At 34.4% G+C, this 20,157-nt stretch overlaps 1 protein-coding gene across 10 annotated transcripts in view; it reads right to left on the reverse strand.

The window, feature by feature from the left end:
* Positions 1 to 20,157, reverse strand: part of LCORL (ligand dependent nuclear receptor corepressor like) — an 81,584-nt gene that overhangs the window by 11,424 nt on the left and 50,003 nt on the right. For 3 of the 10 annotated variants that reach the window (XM_083861483.1, XM_083861486.1, XM_083861485.1), the window contains exons 6-7: positions 18,946 to 19,036; positions 836 to 9,958 (exon numbers count right to left, since the gene is read on the reverse strand). In XM_083861483.1, coding sequence (XP_083717609.1) covers positions 5,053 to 9,958; positions 18,946 to 19,036 — 4,997 coding nt within the window. In that variant the 3' untranslated portion in view covers positions 836 to 5,052. Of the gene's footprint in view, positions 1 to 835; positions 9,959 to 13,044; positions 17,541 to 18,945; positions 19,037 to 19,953; positions 20,007 to 20,157 lie in introns of those variants that run through there. The other 7 variants (XM_083861488.1, XM_083861489.1, XR_014590090.1 and 4 more) reach the window with 6 other exon arrangements.

Here is a 20,157-nt window from a genome sequence, read left to right on the forward strand (position 1 = left end):
GGGGTCAGACTAAAACTATCCTTTGATGAGTGAAAGATGAATTAGGAAAGGAAAATCTACCCAACCATACGTGCAAACAACAACTCAGTCATCTCACACCATTTTAAATTCCGCCCCCCCCCCCCCCCCCCCCCCCCCCCATTCTGGAATCAGAACCTGCACTTTTTGAATGTAACTAATTGAAGATTCCAGTATAAGACACTTTACAAAGATCTGGTGAAAGTAAAAAAGCAGCACTAGCTTTAGCATATAAACAATAGAGAAATGCAAAGTAAGACACAGTACATGGGACTCCTATGAATTAAAGCATCTCTCTTGAACTATTTTCAACACCAAAATGTGGAATTGTCTCAACAAAACTAATCTGCTCTGGTCATGGTCAGACTACATAAATACTTAACTTACAGGTTACATCTTCACAGGTTCTTCTGATTGACTTTCCTCCTTTTCTATTTAACAGCAACAGAAGCTCTGCTTCAAGGCCATGAACTCTCAACAGCAAGAGAGGATTTAAAAAAGGATATGTACTTGTCAGATTTTCAAAAGCTCTGTGCAGACCTTGGAAGACTGCTATTTTCTCTTCTAGAAAATGGCTTACAAAGAAAAACAGAAGATTGTCTATATTTATTTAGTATTACCAGTTCCCTAAAGAAAGCTGAAAAATCCAGACATTTCCCCACGACTGAGGACAAATAGGAAAACATGACTGTGAGTGTCTCAGTTTTTGCAGAGGTAAAATTAAAAACAGACAGCAAAACAATACTGAATAAAGTTATGAGAAAAGCACCCCAGCTTAGGTATAAAACTGGGTATATAAATCTTAAACAAAGCCTTAATGAGCATGGCACTAAACTACAGAAAACTACATATCCTAGCAGGTAAAGAAATTTGAAGACCTCAGAGATAAGTTCTTTAAAAAAGTCCATTCTTCAAAGAAGCATGAGTAAAAATCCTTAGCTCAGAACCCTCAAAAGAAGATGAGTAACAGCATGCTCTAAGGCAATATGCAAATAACTGCAGTTTAAAACTAAACAGCACCCAAAATCTACACACCCCACACTAGATCACATGATGTGAGAAAAATAAAGGAAAGAAGAGCAGGTAATTTGGCAAGTAGAACTCCAGAGTGTAAAACAAAATGGAGCATTAGACTGTGGCATGGGAGCTGCTGTTGTTGCATCATGGGGAATGAGGCAGAGACCACTAAGTTCACTGAGGTTCATTAAGTAAGGATTTATTATACATGTATAGTCAACTATATATCAAGTGTACCTTTCTGCTTTTACACTTCTGCATTAAAAATGGCCCACTTACTGAGAACAGCCATTCATTTCACATTCTTCTTATATTTCTATTAATGCTCTTACTTCAGTTTATTTCTGCCTGTGAAAAGGTAACTTCTGGTCTGGCAACTACATGTATGAAAACTTCTGCTTACTCGGCATCACAGGTGAAACTTATTTTAGAGCCAAGTAATCCTCTGATAAAAAGCCTTTGTGAAAAGAGCCTTCTTAAAATTAACAGATTTAATGACTGTCATACTATGTCTACTCTGCACTTTTCCTAACCTAATACTTTAAATTTGTCACTCATTAGGGGTGTTGAATGTGGTCCTTCATGAAAGCTGAACAACCTGCTAAAACCAGTCTTGTTTGTAAGTAGGTCATTCACTGTAGTAGGAAAGTCATTCCCATTTGTAGCTTTATCATTACTGGATTGCACTACCACGAGACAAATAAGCAAAAATACTGGAACACTAAAGCCATGCTAACACAGATGTGTAAAAAAGAATTTACAAAATTTTCCTTTCCAATTTTTAGCAAACTTGTAGTAATGGAAGTTTAAGAAAATATTTGTCCATAATATTAATACAGATTTATTTTATGTGCACAATGAACAGACCAATTAGACTCACAACACCAACATTTTCATAGTTACAATTCTTCACTCTTGCAGCCAACTTTGAAATGACCACAAGATTCTCAAAATAGTAAATTCTCTTTTCAACTACTGCACTAACTTGATTTTATTAAGGTAGAATTTAAAAACCACATTCAAACATAATAAAAAATTAAAATTGAAAAGTCATATTCTCTGCTGACAAATTCAATAGATCTGTTTAAAACTCCAGAGTACTTGAAGAAAAGCCAAAATGCAAGGGTGAAAATGAGAAAGTTCATGTTAGGTGAAAACATCCTAACTTTAAGCGATAACAATTGATTTTTAAAAGCTTGTGTATGCCAACTCCCACCCTTATATGAAGGGCAAGTGCACAGGTCTGTGATTTCAGCTCTGCCTGCTACTGTAGAAGGTTCACAGTCTCTTTTCCATCTGTATGAAGTCCACACCCTCTGAAGCAGAATTTTAAAATATTCAATACACTGTAAGATTGTAAAATGAGAATTTTACATGTCCCAGTTTTACCATTGGATTAATAGATTTTTGTATTATAACTTGGCTTTCTTGAAACCCTTTGCCCAAGTTCAAAGCATGTGAATGTGACCTTCAGTGTTACAAGTGAACTACTCTCGTGAAAAGAAAACAAATGCTTTCCTAAAAACATGCTTATGTAATTTTCTTTGCATAATGGAGAATAATAGCATTTCAGTATTGCTAAAGAAATTAAAGTTGCCAGAAGATGGTTTTAGAGTAAAAGGGAACTGGCCCTCAACACATCAAACACATTGTGGAAGCAATAATTTGGAAGTAGTGATAAACATCAAATAGACCCATGTATCTACCAGCCACCTTATCTTGAATAGAACAGGCAATGAGAAAAAGCAATTAACTCTTTTCTGTTGCTGCAATGAGTGCATGGCTTGTTTTGGTTGTTGGACACTACCTTGTGCTGTAAGAGTTCAATTGTTTATTCCTGCTTACACATGCAAGTGTACATAAAAATTTGGTAAGAAAACCAAGTGTACATAAAAATTTGATAAGAACATTCTGCCCACCTGCTACAATATTTCACAATAAACCAGCATCACAACATCTCCCTCTTTGAAGAACATTTGGTAAGACCCCGACATTCGCAAAAGTTGAAGAAAAACTTCAAATACTGACCATAAATGTGTCTACAGCAACATTTCAAGCAACATGACAAGAACAATGATATAGTTTATGATACCACATAAACAAAAATACAATCCAAAGAACATATGAACAAAACAGGATGTTCTCATGTGCATTAAACTTCCAGATGCAGGAATTATGTTTGAAGTCACATGCATGCACAGCTAGAAATCATGTTGCTTCTTTTTAGGGAGTAGCTATATTAGACTAAAGATGTTTGTATGATTTCCTTGGCTGGTGCAGAGAGTACACAATGTTGAATCAACACAGCAAAACAAGACATCCTTCCAATATCAGACAATGCTCTGATAGTGCAATAATACCCCTAAGAAAGATCTGGGGTTACAAGTGTGGAGACAATTCCAGAATCATCATTCTTTGTCTTTTGACATTTCCTGAATCAATGAACTTCCATAGCTTTTCCAAAGACAATGACTGATATGAGAAACCATGAGTAAAAGGGAAAATAACAAAAAACTGCAAATGACGTAATGTAAAATATCAAAACAGTTATCAGATTTCCTGAAGATCCAAAACTAAAGGATGAAAGTTATCAGGTAGATAAAATTGAGTCCCAATTAAAACTAACATGAGACCATATCACAGTAATAGGTCTTGCATTACCGTAGAAACAAAACATTTACAGATAAATATAATTGGAATGTAACATTTTTTCAATGAGTTTTGAGAGAGCTCTTTATTCATTTGAAATATAGAAATGGATATGTGATATCCTTTCCTTTTCTAGGTTTTTTTTTTTTACAGCAATTTTGTGTAAAAGTTTGAACTTCTTAGAAACAAGTTATGTATGCTGAGCTTGGCCCTAGACCAATGAATTAATATACAAAAGAGTAGTAGTCTACAGATAAAAAAAATGCTGTACTTTGGAAAAAGTAGGGTTATACTTAATGAGCTTAATATGAAGAATTCTATATATCACATGAAGTACAAAAGAAATAACGCATACAAGAGTCATTATATTGTTCATATTACAACTTAAATTAACCTTTCCATTTATTATCAGAGATCCTTTTCTACAAGATAGACTACAAAGAAGGACCTAAGATTTTGTTCTGATATTTTGAATAAAGTTTTTTTATTTGAGCAATATATCAAATTAGCTAATACAATATTGTTTCTACAAAGGCAGTCATTTAAATCACATTGCAGGAGTTTTGTTTTACTTGATGAGGATTTCACACCTTAGTCATTTTGTTGAAATGAGTTGAGACTTCTGTTCAAGGAGATCTCTTCACTCAACAGAATGTGCTATCCTTCTAAGCAGTATAATGGCCTTCTGAGATCACAGTTGTATTACAATGTATTTATAAATGCCTATCTTAAAAGAATTACTTTATTTCACACTAGCCTAAAAAGATTCTGAGCCAAAGTAATTAGCATATAACTGTATATTGTACTTGTCAAAAATAATTTTGCATTTTAAATTGTTGTGAAAGGATTCAGTGTGCAAAACTCTTAGAGTCAGCAGATTTTATCTGGCACGGAAAGGATACTAAAATGGGTCTCTGACTTAATAATTTTCAGAAGTACAAAATACTGTCTTTTACTGTCAAAACTATTGCAGATTTGTAACAGAAATCATTCAATGAGATTTTTTAAAAACCAGCTATATGTTAATGCACTGAATTTATGCTTCATTTTATAGCTTACTGCTCCTCACACTATGAGAAACTACAAAATTGAATGAAATTCTGTTCTTTTGAAGTCAATAGCCAGTTGTGACTGACTTCAGAATGTCAGAACTTTACTTCTTGTCTGTCTGAACTATATTGGTTAGCTTATCAGAGCTGAAAGAATGGTGCAAAACATCATACACATTTTAAAATTGCACTTTCTGAATTATTCTGATGTTATGCAATGTTTAATTAATGACTTTTCTGAAATTAAAATTAGTAACATGCAATAAAAAAAAAAAAGTGCTTAGCTGTTTGACCTCTCCAATTCTTTAGGATTTCAATTTTAGGATGAAGTGGGGAACAGGAACTTACCTACTTGGTACTTTGGGTAATAAGGTGCCATTTGTCCACTACTGCATGATTGTCTTTTATGCCTTTTTCTTAAATTTGTATCAGTGGTCTCCCATTGTGGGCTTTTTCTTTTGTTTATTCTAGTAAGACCTTCAGAACTACCAGCAGGATTATCATCCTGGTTTACAACACTACTTAATTGTCTGCCGTGAAACTGGCCATCCAGCTTTTCAGTCACTTTAGAAGAATTAGATCCTTTAGATGTTTCCACTTCATTTTCTTGTTTCTTGAATTTATTTTGTTTAGTAGAATGGGACCTTAAAAGAGGATGTCTTTTTTCTTCCATATAGGCCTGAGTGCTTCTACTGTCAACAGTTTCAGGAGAATAAATGACATTATTTAACTTAAATGAATTGTGCTGCTCAATATGGTTGATTTTTCTCAGAAATATCCTACAGTCTTTAAAGGTTTTGGCTTTCCAAGTATTTTGAAACAGTTTATCTTGGCCTTGTTCTTTTCTAACATTTTGCTGGCAATGAATTTTTCCGTTTGCCTCTGAATGTGACTTAAGTATATTTGTTAAACCAGGATGTGGGTAAAAGTCAGAAGATCCCATCATCTGTTGAACAAATGCATCTCTGGCTTCATTTTCAGTTGGCAAGAGGCTATTCTGAGACTCTACCAAAGTCTGAGTGGGCTGGATTTCTACTTCGTTTTTCTCCTGGAGCTTGGGTGTTTCATCACTGGTTTCCCCACTTGTACTTTTAAACAACTGGCTTTGACAAAACAACTGCAGATTTTTCTTTTTTGATTTCCAGCCTCCAGGAGCCTGATTATAGAGGTTTTTTGTTTGTCCCCACCTATCATGCTGCAGCTTCTTAAATTCATTTCTTCTTAATCTGGCTAAAGTGAAATTACTTTTCATGCTCAAGACTGGAGACCTCACCATGTTATGTAATATTTGCAATTTCCCTGATGGTTTTGAAGGGGAGGATAGTGCAAACTTTTTAAAGTGCTTTCTGAAAGGGCAAGTACTAGGATCAGATTGTTTAGTTTCCATCTTTATCTCTCTAGTACTAGCTACTTCTAAGGGATTGCGAGCATTTGCCTTTCTCACAAGAGAGAGAGACTGTGTTTCTGTAGTTTGCATAAACCAGGTGCAGAGTTCATTCATATTACACTTTTTCTGGAAAAGCATTTTTATAGGTGATGTTTCAAGTTCTACAAGGCAGGAGTCTAGAGGGTCTGACATTTCAGTACTACAGTCTTGCTCAATGGGATCCCTTTTTTCACATACACGTTTGTCAAACTCACTTCCCCCCACTCTCAACCAGGTATTAGTCATCTGTTCAAATCTATTGTTTAGTTCTTCCAACAAGGTGTCACTTGAAGTGGAAGTAGGCCACCACCTGAGAGAGGGATTTGATGAAAAAATGGGATCCAATGATACTTCATTAATAGGCTCGAATTCACCATCCTTAAGATCCTTTTTATCATTTCCTGAATTTCTCAGTTCTGAGGTATCTTTGGATGCTGTGCTCTGATTTGATTGTGTAAGTTTTTGCTTTCGCTCTTTAGCTTTTTTCAAATGCAGTTTGTAAGATTTATGTAGTAAGGCACTTCTACAAGTAAATGCACTAGAAGATGCTAATGAATGCAAAAAATGCAGTGAAGGTTTTCTGTCTCTAGGAGAGTGTCTTGATGGAATTTCACGCTTTCTTGACACTGTTGTAGTAACATCATGGGATCCATCCTCTCTAGAATCTTTCTGCACGTTCTTTACTTGACCCATATTACTGCACAGTTGGTTTTTTCTTTCCTGTGGCATGTTTTTTTCTAAAATGTTCTGCTGTAGTAAAGGAGGCAAACCATTGCTGATGCTCACTTTTCTTTCCTGAGGTGAAAGTCTACTGACAGTCACTGATATGCCAGAAATTTTTACTTTTGCTGGCCTGCCAGGTTTTCGAACGGTGGTTAATGGTTTCTTAATTTGCCGTATAACATTGCCGCAAGGATGTGGTGACACCAGATTACTCTTGATAGGCCTGACATAGTCATAACCCGAGACCTCCTTTTCAGTAGAAGGATTCTGGAAGGCTTTTACCATTTCAGCCAAAGCATTTCCAGTTTCTGCATTGTGCCTTGCTCTGCTGGGATCACTGGCAAAATTAGAATCAATACGTTGTGTGGGCAGAATGCTGATGAGATTTAGATTACCTTCAGTAACATGTCTCTTAGTTCTTCTTGACCTTCCAAAAACAACTGTCACAGTAATATTTTTGTTGCTGTTAGCTTCTTCCATTGCTGCTGCATCAGACTTGAGACTTTTACCACCAAAGCTAAGTTCAGGTCTAGGTTTTGTGCCTCCACTCATGTCTACTTTTGGTTTAGGAGGCCGCCCAATAGGTCTCTTAACCTGCTTAACTACTTGAGGACCTATTTTCTTTGGTCTACCAGGTTTCCTTTTGAAAACTGATTCACTGCTGCTGCTTGATTTCAACACAACTTCATCATTTTTTTTTGAGTCATTTATGTTAATTTGACCAACTGGACAAGGGCTTGTAACTGCTTCTGCATAAACATAGCTTGACCCCTCCTTAGTATCATTCTCACTGCAATCACAACCCTTGACACAGACTGCATGAGAAAGGTCACCTGTGGCCTCTTTATCTAACAAAGTGTTTGTGGGCCCCTGAAACACACAAAGATCTGTGTTTCCCTTAGAAGATGCAGCTGCAGATGTCAAAGTATATTTGATGCCTTCATGACTGTTAACTTCTGAGACAAACATAAGCTTAATAGGACTAGAGTAGCTTAAGGGAGATGAGATCTCTCCAGCTTCAGATGATACATGCAAGTCCCCATTACTGGAAGTTGAACTGCTTGAATTAAAGGTCAGAGATTTCAAAAGACCATCATTAATTTCTTGATCTATAACAGTTTCTTGTGTGTTTGATGCAACACAAATTGCTTTGATTTTACTGCTGCTTGGCACATGTGAATGTGGAAGGAAGCTTTGTCCTGTGCATTCCATTTCACTCAGAGTGAAAGGTAAGCCCCTTCTAGGAGCTGGGTTCATAACCTGTTCATAAGCATTATCTTTTAAGTTTTGGCTTATTTTGTAACTATCCAACAATGAGCTGCTAGTCTTTCTGGCTAAGTTTATTGTATCTTCTAAACGCTCCACAACAACTTGCAGATTTGTGTCTCTCACAATTTTGCTTATATTTATGTCACTGCATCTTTCAGCATGAACATCTTTATTTATTTTCATTTTTTCCAAACTTTTCAAAGACTTTTTTGTACTGGATGACTTTCTAAACATGATATTGTTTGTTACATACACAGAGTACCACCCAGGAGGCACAATGTTGCGTTTAGTTCTACCCAAGATCTCATTACTCTCATCCTTCAGAGGAATCTGAGAAGTCTCTTTTAAGGTTGCATAATCTCCTTGTGTATTTGGGAGTTTTGTCTGGCTGGCTGCAATAGCACTGTTTTCTGAAAGAACTAAAAAGCTGGAGCTGGTCTGAAAATTAGTAAGAGGTAGTTTGAAAGACTCTGTTTGGTGTACTGGAAAGCACATTGGTTTGGTTTGGCAATTCACACATGGATTACTTTCAAGATGTTGCAAAGTCTCATCTTCTATCACAGTAAAATGATGCCTTTTATTCGGATGCATTTTTTCAATTTTTTTTGTAGCTTTCTTTGTATTTCTCTCAGAAATTGACTTTTTTCTTACAATAGTTTCATCAAGGCTTGCAAGCTCCCTCTTGATTTGCAAAGACTGTCGTCGAATGACTGGTGAATCAGGAGAATTATACGTTGCAAATAGAGTTTCCTGACGCTTGCGAAATCTTGTCTGGATAATTTTATTTTCCACTTGTTTATCATGTTGGCGAAGTAATTCCATAAAGCTGTAATCACTTGCCTTAGCATTATGCAAAAGAGAAGTTATGAAGTCTCCTAATTTGACATCATTTTCTGGTGCCCTGTCACTGCTAGAAAGTTTTACGAGATTTGTTGCTAGATCTGTAGTGTCTATTGATTTCAACTTCTCATTAATGCGGTCCATTAAATCTTGAAAAATGGCAGAATGTTCACCTTTTTCAGAGTTCATAAAACCATCATTGCTTTCTTGGTCTGCTGATACCAGTGTTCCATCTGAATAATCAATCTCTTTTCCTTGGCATGTTTTACCCTCATACTCAAATTCTCCCTTGCTTCCTTCAGCTGGCAAGAGAGATGGAGGCTGGTTGATAGATATTTCAAGCTTGTTGTTGTCTAAAGTTGGAAATTCCATAACCATTCCTTCTGACAATTCAAATTCTTTACTGTGTACAGGTGATAGTGGAGGTGGCGATGGGCTGCGGGATCTGTTTGAATTTTTAATGTTGCTTAAGAGGTCACAGTCCTTAGCTGAATATGTACATGCTGCTGCTTTCACAGAATGTTTGTTACAATTTTGCAATTGGTCAGCACAATACTTAGGAGAACTACATGCTTTGTTCACCATTGTCTTAATACATCCAATTGCTACAGCTTGGCATGACAAAGAATGGAAATCTTTAATACAAACAGACAGAGGTGGTAAACAAGTGTTTGGCTTTTGATTTTGTAAACAGCACCTTTGTGTCAGCATGTGTCCATTGCAACTGCAAAATGGAATGTGAACATCTTCTTCAGTAAGGGAACTGAGAGTCTCAGAGTGGACCAAATGTGTTTGCTTGCAACTGCAAACTATAGGAATATTTTCATCCTGTATTAGGAATTTTAACATAGCCAAAGTCTGTTGCCAGTGATATGAACAAAAAGACTCCAAAACTTGGTTTAATGTTGATTTTCCTTTTTCCAAATTAGCTGTTTCCTCTGAATTTGCATCAGCTGTTGAGCTTGAACTGAAAATGAAAACAAATCAAAACAAAATATAAATTACAGTAAAACACCACATCTAACGTTTATTTTAACGGTTAAAGTCAAGCCTAAAAACTTGACGTTTACAAGATAGTTCTGTTGTATTTGCAGTATTCAATCATACCTGCAAATGTCACTAGCAAGGATGGGCATTTTATACTGATAGCACTAATCTACCATTAAGAAAAATAATCATGAAGAACTTAAGAGGAAAAATAATATTTTGAAATAAAGCTTCTTCAACCTAACAGCAATTACAACAATGTCAACCTTCTGGTATTTTAAACTAACTTAACTATCAATTAAAGAAAATCTCACCAAGAACCCAGCAAGCTTGGTATTACGCCAACTTCACTAACTGGGACGCAGAGAAGGTAAATGACTGAGGTTCGAGGTTGTAGCAGAGGAAAGAATGGATCCATCTCTCCTGAATCCCACTCTTAGATATTTAAATACTCAAGTGTATTGAGTGCTCTTCAGGATACACTTAAAGGTATTTCTAAAGACATTTTTATTTCTATATTTATTTTTAAAGAACACTTATAAAGCTAACAGAAAATGGAAAAAATAGCCTACTGCTCTTTGCAGATAACATTTTTTCTTTCAGTTTTTAAAAAAATTTCAGTGGTGCATCACAAGCTCTTCATTCCAATATATTAAACACACGTGTGCACACAGAGATTCCTTAAACGGAAAAAAATAATCACCACTGGAATAAGTAATTTCCAAGATAAAAGTTAATATCCTTTAAACAGGGTAGGCCTATATCTAAAAATTGCTGAGCAGTTGTTCTCATATGTATTAAATAAAAAAAAAAAGACTTATAAAATACTACTTTAACTATTTAATCAATTTCTTATAAATTATTAAAACTAATGTCACTACTTACCTAATCAATCATTTATACTGAAAAGCTGAAAATTTTCCATGGTAGAAATTAATACAGGTATTTCTTCAATTAAATGCAAAATCCTTATGCTGAATAGCAACTATCAACAGATAGTTAACACCTAGTTCAAATGTTTTATTGAAACCAATTGCATGAGCAAAAATGTTGGAAGAATTCTGTTTTAGAAAAGTATGTATAGTTTAAACATATCACCAAACTCTGAACATGACACTAACTTTTTTTCCTTAATATTATCTCCTGTAAGTTTTTTGTACTTAAGCCTTCAAAAATTTATCAGTTTGATTTGTGTTACAACTATACTGATCAATGAACAAACATATTTTAAATTTATTTTGCTGTATTTAAATATAGTTACATATAGTTACCTATAATTTTCCTTCTCCTGTAACATTCAGCGTGAAATGGTATACACTCAAAATCAGGCATCTAGATGAGACTAACTCATAAAGAATTGTGATGGTATTAGTTGAAGTTGCAATTATATTTAATCTGAAATGATTAATTCTTAAAAAGAAAAACTCTCTTTGCACTTTGCACTTGCAATCTAAAGTAAAATCCATATTATTCAAAGGAATGTCAGTGTCAGGATTTGACTCTTTGAAATGCCAGTACACTGAGAAAAGCCTGACTTCCTCCAACAAATTCAGAAGTCACAAGGTATCAAAATCACTGCACTTGTAAAAAGAAAGCTTATTCTAATAATACAAATAAGGATAAAAGGTAATTTCTTTCCCCATCACCATGATTTTAATTAATATTTTGAAAGGATTAAAAAAAACATGTCACTAGGCCTTCATCTTCTGTATTCTGGTTTGTAAACTAGTTTAAATTTGTTAAATACTAATTTGCTAAAAAGATAGCTACAGTGGAGTCTTCTGTCAGACTGAATTTCTAAACTGAATTTCTATCTGGCTAGACTTGCAAGGTGTGTCTCTAGTTTCACTGGAGAGCTTTAACTATAGAGGACCTGTATCCATAACCACTATTTAAAGTCTGTTCACTTGTGGAAGAAACTTCTGGAGCCTTACAACCTTCCCAAAGAGAGCAACTAAATCATCTGTGGGCCTCAAAACTGTTTTTAATTTGCTATGTGGAGATCAATTTGTTGTATAAACCAATATTCTGATTATCACAGACATAAGAGACATTCTTCTAAAACAATTTCTTTCCTGATTATCCATCCTTGTGTGACATCTATAATCTGCTTACCCTTAACACGAGTTAGTTTCTAAAGCTGACAGACAACTTTCACCTATTCTACTGCAATAGTCCCACAGCCCAAATGATCTTCCGAGTTCGTAAAAAGACATCAAGCTCTTACTCAGTCTCATCTGGGAGCAAAGCTTATTACACAAACAAATTCAAGCATCAAAGCAACATACTTTCCTTGAAGTGTCTCCCTGTAGAGATGTCAATATCTTTAAACATACTAATTTTAGTAGCTTTTCAATACAACTATGGAATTACATTTCAGTTTCCTGTAATACCTTCCTATATCTCTTCAAATTTGTGTTGTTATACCGTAGTTTAGACTATCCTCAGGATAAAAGGCTTAAGCAATAATTTCATAGAAGGAAGAATTATCACTTTGACAAACTGCACACTTCCTCCAAACCACACACAGAAAGATGGCTGGAGAGAGTGTGCAGGAAACTGAGGGGTTAAGAGGTGGGAGGATCAATATACACTGCTACCCTGGTACCTTTTGTATCACTCAAGACAAAGGTTAGCACGAAATGATATTTCCCTTCTGGCAGATAGGGGCAGTTAATAACATGGAGTGGGGATTGACTAGAGTCCAAAAATGGCACAAAGGCAGCAACGTGATAAGGTTAATTACCAGACTTTCAGTGTATTAATTTACATATAAAGAAGTTAAACTTTGCCTCCTCCACAAAAACTACCAGGGAAGAGCTCTATCAGAGGACTCCCAAAAGAGGTCCTTCCCCTGTCGACTCAGCCAGAGAGAAGACAGATCACTCCAGCAAGATCTTTACAGACCAGGAACAGGAACAAAACTGGAACAGAAAATATTTTCGAGAACTCATACAAACAGCATGGAAATACTATAGAAATATAAATCTGTCTTATGGAAACGTTTGTTTTCTGACTTTATTAAATAAATAAGTACCTCAAAAAAGCGATATACTATTTATAATTTTTAGCTGCTAACTAAAGGGGGTGTTAGAAAATTAATTTTCTGATTTTCTTCTCATTAGTAATTAATCAATTCTGAGAAAAGAAACCATCCTTCCTTAAAGCTACTATTGCTGATAAAGTTCTCATAGCAAATTAGTCATTATGAGCTTAACTTGTACAGTTCTTGGTTTTATGCCACTACTAATCAACTTGTGCCTCAGGAATAAGTCAAATAAGTCAGTGTACAAGTTTTTGTTTCTTTCTTTTTTTTTACTGAATGAGCAAATCAATCACACATCAGTGTTGTAAATTTATGTGCAAAAGCATTGAAGTGCTTTACTACAAATTACAACGTAGAAACACGTTAACTAAACAATTAAATTCATACAATCAGATTTAGGAATATAACAACACAAAGAAGAAACAGAATTACAGTACATTTACAACACAAGACAAATACATGGAATTCATTAGAAAATATTGTAATAAATAATTCATGAATTATAGTGCAATTGATTTATGCATAAATATAACTAATTGCCTAAAAATCAGTTGTTAACAAAAATCTGTCAAAAATCAAGGCAGCCACAGAGTTTTACTAAATTACTGCGACAATGGAAATACTGCAATTAAAAAACAAATACAAGTATTTGTACTGTAAACAACTAAAAAAATCAGTCTCACTAAAGTTAATATACAATTTAATATAAAATTGTCATTAGCTACCAGAAATGGTTTAAACAACTTTACTGAGCAGTAGTTCTAAAAACAGAGGCACTGTTTTTTAATATAAAATACTTGAGAAACATTCAAATAAGTAGAAAGCATGTAGGGCTTGCTTTCGCCTTCATTTAAAATTCTGCTGAAACAGGAATTTTCAGAAATTGTCAATTACTAAGTAGTGACTGGTAACTGAATTTATAAAACAGTTCAAAATGTAGAATTTAAATGACATTAATGAAATACATAGGGGATGGGGGAGAAGAATTTACACATTTCCCTGCCTTTCCTTAGTTGTGTAATTAAAAGTTAGCCTAATAATTAAAAACAAATAATTCTGTTCTTTAAACACTTACAGATTGAGTATCATCTATAAACTATCAAAAAATATTTTAATTACTATTTCTGACCAAAAAATAAATACAAGTACTAAAATGTTGAAAATTAATTATAATATTACATACAAAATTACTGAGTAGTGTTAAGTCAATAGTAAAATGATCCCTGATTTTATGAATCCTGTTAAATTTTTGGTCAGGTCATCTTTTAAATGATATAAAAAGAGTACTGTCACTTGCCTTCAATATAAAGTTCTGACTCAAATTTCTAACAAAGTCTGAGGAGTAGAAAACATCAGTATGGTACAAATTTTAGGCAATGTATTGAAGCCCCAGATTTTTGCAAGTAAAACTGTATAAAGACAGATGTTGAAACTTTTAAGGTTTTTTCAGCTGCATTTTTCAGTGGGGATATATTCACAAATTAATCCTTCTGGCCCTCACAAAATATGGCTTAATTATTTTAAAATGAAAGATGACCCTGACATCTGCTGCTCTGCAAACTCCTTATCAGGTACATTTCTGCTTAAAATCATAGAATCACAGATTAAGCTGAGTTGGAAGGGACCCACCAGGATCACTGAGTCCAACTCCTGACCCTGCACAAAACACCCCAAGAATCATCATGTGCCTGAGAGATTCATTCTGTAATATGCAAGTAAACCTTAGTGACTGAAGAAGATTCAGTGTAGATCTGAGAGACCAAAGAACTGAGATACTGGCTGTGCAGTTTCAAAGGATTATTCTGTTTTAAAGTGGAAGTTGTCATTTTTTAGTAGTGTTAATAGATATGGGCTAGATTTTGCCACCAGTAGTGTGGTATGCTATCCACTGAATTTAATGGGAAGTTTATCTATAAATGAAATTACCTGATGTGGCCCATATGTATCTAATGTCCCGTTTAATTTCTATAATTAATTCATACACATGCAAATTTAAGTGGGGAAAAAAAATGTGTGCATGTGTGTACCATGCGTATAAAAGTTGGAGAAAGTTTTTTAATGCCAAATTAGATACATACAGAAAAAATTACATGTTGAGAGGAAAAGGGCATTGATGTTCAGTAGTGAATGTATGAAGCAAGCCCCCATTCATATGTAGACATACTTTTGATATTACATAAAAAATTAAGTGTGATATAAAGTCCAATGTGAATACTTGGAAATTCATGTAAAAACTGCAATATGAAGGTAATTGGTCTCCCTTAAATTCTATTAAAAGTTACATATTTAAAAGGAACTGCCTAACTTCTAACTACCAAATTTATAAAGAATTTATATTATTGAAAGTTCAAAACAGCTTCACTGTTTCATATTTGTATTTCTATCAAGACCCTGAACTGCAAATTTGGTTATTAGCAAGATGATAATGTAACTTGGTATTCATTTTGATAAACTGAAAACTTTTTGAAATGTCACAGCAGCAAATACAGTTACAGTGAGGTTTTTCAATAGGAGTGTGACACAATCCTTAAATAAATTTTAAGTAGTCATAACATCAACTAACCAGCACGTTTAAACAAAAAACCAAACAAATCCAAACCATTCTCAAGCTCATTCTGTGCACATTATGAACATGCTCTAAGTTGCATTCCAACTTTCTTTTTAAACCTTACAAGTTACCTTAATTATCAAACTAAAAAGGAAAATTATGTTAAAGTTTAAATTATTTTATGTTCTTAGTATTCTGTCTTATTTCATATTTAATAATTCTATAACTACAGTATTTTCTCGGATTTCATAAGTGTACACTTTGTAAACACCAATTTCTTTCTAAACCAACAACAGAATTTTCTTAAAATGATAAAAAAATGCAGTTTATGCCTGCTAAACACACATTTTTGTAATGAAATGTTTTTCTTACTTGTATTGGATATTTAAATAACAAACTTTCTTTTTTTCACAGAATGTACTATATCCTACTAATACTTCACAAATCCACTTCCTTGTGAGGAACTATCTTTTTTTTTTAAATCCCTTGCTGTGTATAATCTGAGTTACTTACAATTTATTGCAAGTATTCTGTGAACTATAGAAGTCTGCTAACCCTTGGTTGTGTATTTCCATAATAAGATGGATAATTGAATGGGTAAAGTGGTTCTTCATCAATTAAAAATTATGCTTCACATGACAAATACTTGTTTTCCCAAAACACCTTTATGCTAGTGACTACTAAATAAAACCTGAATCTTTTCACCTATTTATACAAGGATTATATTAAATACACACTATCAGAATTAAGCGAGCAACTCTATAATTCTGTCCACAGTGAAAACCCTGAATAAAACTATTTTTCAAAAGGCATGTATGTGGTTTATGAACTGTATAATTTCATGTCTTCTGTCAGAGTGAGCATATGTATTTCTCACATAGTGTGTGTATACAGACATACATACACACACACAAAACAATTTGCTAACAATTATTCTACACAGGCTTGCTACTATTTTTGCAGCTGCCAGTCCCTGAATCTGTCATATTAAATAAGCCAGTATCTGGTAATCGGAGTTTCTTCTTCGGTGGAGTCTTCAATGTTCCAGATCTTTCTTTTACTTTATATTCTAAAGTGCTGTGAGGTACCCCATAAATTCCTTGTGCTTTGGAAACACTCATTTTCCCACTCATTACCATTGCAATTGCTTCTTCCATTATTTCATGGTCATACTGCCGATAGCGGCCACGTTTTTTCCTTGGTTGCTTATTATCTTTACGATCCAAACTATCTTCTGTATTTTCTGAGGTTCCATCTACTGTCCCATTCTTAGCATTAAGACACAAAGGAGAGAGGTCCCCATGCAGAAAGTAGGAGTCAACACTTGAGTGAGTTACAGGTCCAGAACATTCAATTTTGTTCTGTTTAGGGAGGATATTTTTCAATTTTTGAAGAGCTGATCCTTCTAAGACTGAGGAGGTTTTAGAAACGTGGTACATAACATCCAGAAGACCAGCTGTATCAGACTGTGGTTTGGACACAGAACTTAATCTTAGCTGAGGAATTTTTAATTGTACAGTAGGACTTGAAGTTTCATATTGTAGACTTTCACTTTTTTCTTTAAACTGAGTGACCATTCTCTGTAGAGTTAACTGGTGGAGGTAACTGGAAGCTGTTGGGAATTTTAATTCTGAGGTTTCAAGTAGACTGAGTTTACTTTTTTCTGTGCGCTCTGCTTGAGCTCTTGCCCACAAGGCTACTTTTTGTAGGACTGCACAAGTTTCTTTACTGTCTTTAAATGAATAACTATCATTGAAATCTCGAGTTTTATTTTTAAAAGGTGCAGGCTTTCCTGCTGGTAAGGCTTCTAAGTGGAGAAGTAAAGTTTTTTGAGGTATGCCATAAAGTATGCCTGCTTTATTTATGTCCAGTGCTCCAGACTGAATGTCTTTCAAAGCTTTTGAGAGCAAACCATCTGCAAACTCAGCACTTCTTTCCACATAGTCCTCTCTGTTTCTGTGTAGTCTCCTGGATGGATGGAATGAAACGATGGTAAACTGATGTATGAGAGACTCTCACACAGCTATGGAAGGGAAGGGTCCACTCCTTTATTATACTCCTTGCTTCGGTAACATCACTGCTTCTGATACTTTTTAGCCTTTGAGATGTGGTAGTTAAATGATTATCCTAGCAAAATGTTACAGTTCTGGTAGGACAGTGTGTCAAAAATCATACTGTGGCTTCTACAGCAGCCCTTCCAAGAACTTTTTATCCTAGCTCAGTATTTGGTAATAGTCTCATGTGCTTGCTATAGTCCCTTGTTCACATGCTTGCAGAGCAACACTGTTATAATTTTAATTATACAATTAACATTCCGTTAAATACCCAAATCCTGAAGGAGTTTTTGTTAGTAGAAACGTGACGTTACCGCTAAACAAGTAATAAAAGAGTCAACCCCCTCATAGAAAATTTGCAGCAGTAAGTACATAACTACACACAAACATCCCAGACTTACACAAAACTAGGCTTTCTACAACAAGAAGATAAAGTGCTGTAGTTAACAATCAAGTCCATTTTTTGCAAAATAAGACACACTTTAAAAAACTTCTACTCACTATTTACAGCTCACTAATTACAAAGCCATTCATTTTCAAACTTTGTTGTATCAGCAAATTAATAAAATGCACTTTTACATCATTCAACAAATGTTGCTACTGTAGTCCTATTTGTAGTAAGTTATTTGTAAGACGTACAGGTGACAACAAGGGTCCTGCTATGGCTAGTGGATGGGAGGATGCCAAGATCGTAATATCCAACAAAACAATGCAATTCACTAATTTTGTGGTAGCTTTCAGCAGATGCAATAAAGTTTTCCTTGCTGAATAAAGAAATTTAACCATTTGCCACCACACACCATAGTCAGAACCATGATGCAAGTATAAGTATGATGATTAAGAGCTCTCTCTCACACGCTTGCTCTCTCTAGTATGGAATATTATAGATAATAGTCATTTAACTTGTTCATGTTAGTTGAAGATTTTTATATCTAATTATTAACATGGTCATTTTTGTCCAAAATTGAAGCTCCCTAAATAAATTCTAAAAGAATTATTTGCATTTTCTTCTACTAGTCTCTTCCTTTTAATGTGTTATGTAATCAATTTTCATGTAATTTTTAGTAACATGAACTAAAGTTTGGTGATTGTTCTGATAACTTTTCTTTAAACAGAAAAAAAAGGAAAAAGACAAATGAAACATATGATATATACATAGACACACACTTATGAGTGACAAAAATTCTTTTGAAAGCAAAATAGGAACCACATGTGTGTGCCAGTATATACAGGTATGTTATGAACATAAACCCTGGCCAGAGAAAAGAAACCTGGATTGTCTTTTCGATAAGCCAAAGAGAGTCCTAAACATTGCTTACCCAGACACTGAGTTTTCAGAACACAATGGATCATATTTTGGTTCTTCCAACTTTGCGCTTTTCTTTGTAGAGAGATCTAGCACTCCATCCCCTGCAAAGAATGAGTAGTGATGATAACAATGGTTTTAAGGAATATCTCAGAGATTTTGTCAGCAAATGTATTTTCACCTATGGCACAATTTTCAAGCACATACTTCATCTTGTAAAATTTCTGATGCCTTATTTCACTAACAGTATCAGTCATCAGCAAATTATTTCGTATACTTGATTTGTAACCAAACTTTTTTAAAATTGAGAAAAACTAAAACGTAAATATTCAGAAATAATTATATTTAAAAGAACCCGTATTAACCAAATATGATTTCTTTCCTAAAAATCATGTGTCTATGTTGCACTTTTTGCTTTCAAGGCAACTGAAACAATGCACTCAATACTACAATTATTATTCATATTTACATACTATAAACAAACACACGATTCTGATGCTGATGTTAAACTTGACATAACTAAATCCTAGGCTTACAGGAAAATTCAAGCTAATAAGGATCTCAGGAGGCCTCCAGACTAACCTCCTGCTCAGAGCAGGGTCAGCAATGATACCAGACCAGGTTACTGGATGAACAGGTACCAGTAACTGGCTAACTTCCCAGTAACTTCCCAGTAACTTCCCCGTAACTGGGAGCTTGAGCCCAATACAGAGTTTTAACACTTTAACTGTACATACTCCTCCAGCTGCCTCCACATACATGCAGTAATATTAGAAATTAGAAAAATGAAAGACCTAAAGTGGGATGGGAGTCCACTCTGTCAAGTCACTGGTAAATGCTAAATTCAAGATTTATACTTGGCTGTTAAAGTCTAAGAAGTATTGAAACAGAAAAACATACTTTAAAAAAATCAGTATTTAAAAACATTAACAGTTGAAATACTAGCTCTAATTTTTTCTTAAAAAAAAATCAATTACATTTAAATTATAATTAAATCTCCTAAATATATTTAATTTCATACCTTTCTTCCTTGGTTCTCTGTTTCAAACTTGGGCTGTTTTGTGTGCCTGAGCTCTGCGAATTCAATTTTGAGTTTCAACATATAGCTTGACATTCAATTCTATAATCACCCTTATACTACCCCTTACTGCATTTACAGTATCATTTTCATGTTACTGCCTATTATTTCTAAAATGTCAATCAATTGCACATATTTTCCCACAGC

This window comes from Zosterops lateralis (assembly GCF_965231275.1).
Source record: "Zosterops lateralis genome assembly, chromosome: 5".
Taxonomy (NCBI): domain Eukaryota; kingdom Metazoa; phylum Chordata; class Aves; order Passeriformes; family Zosteropidae; genus Zosterops; species Zosterops lateralis.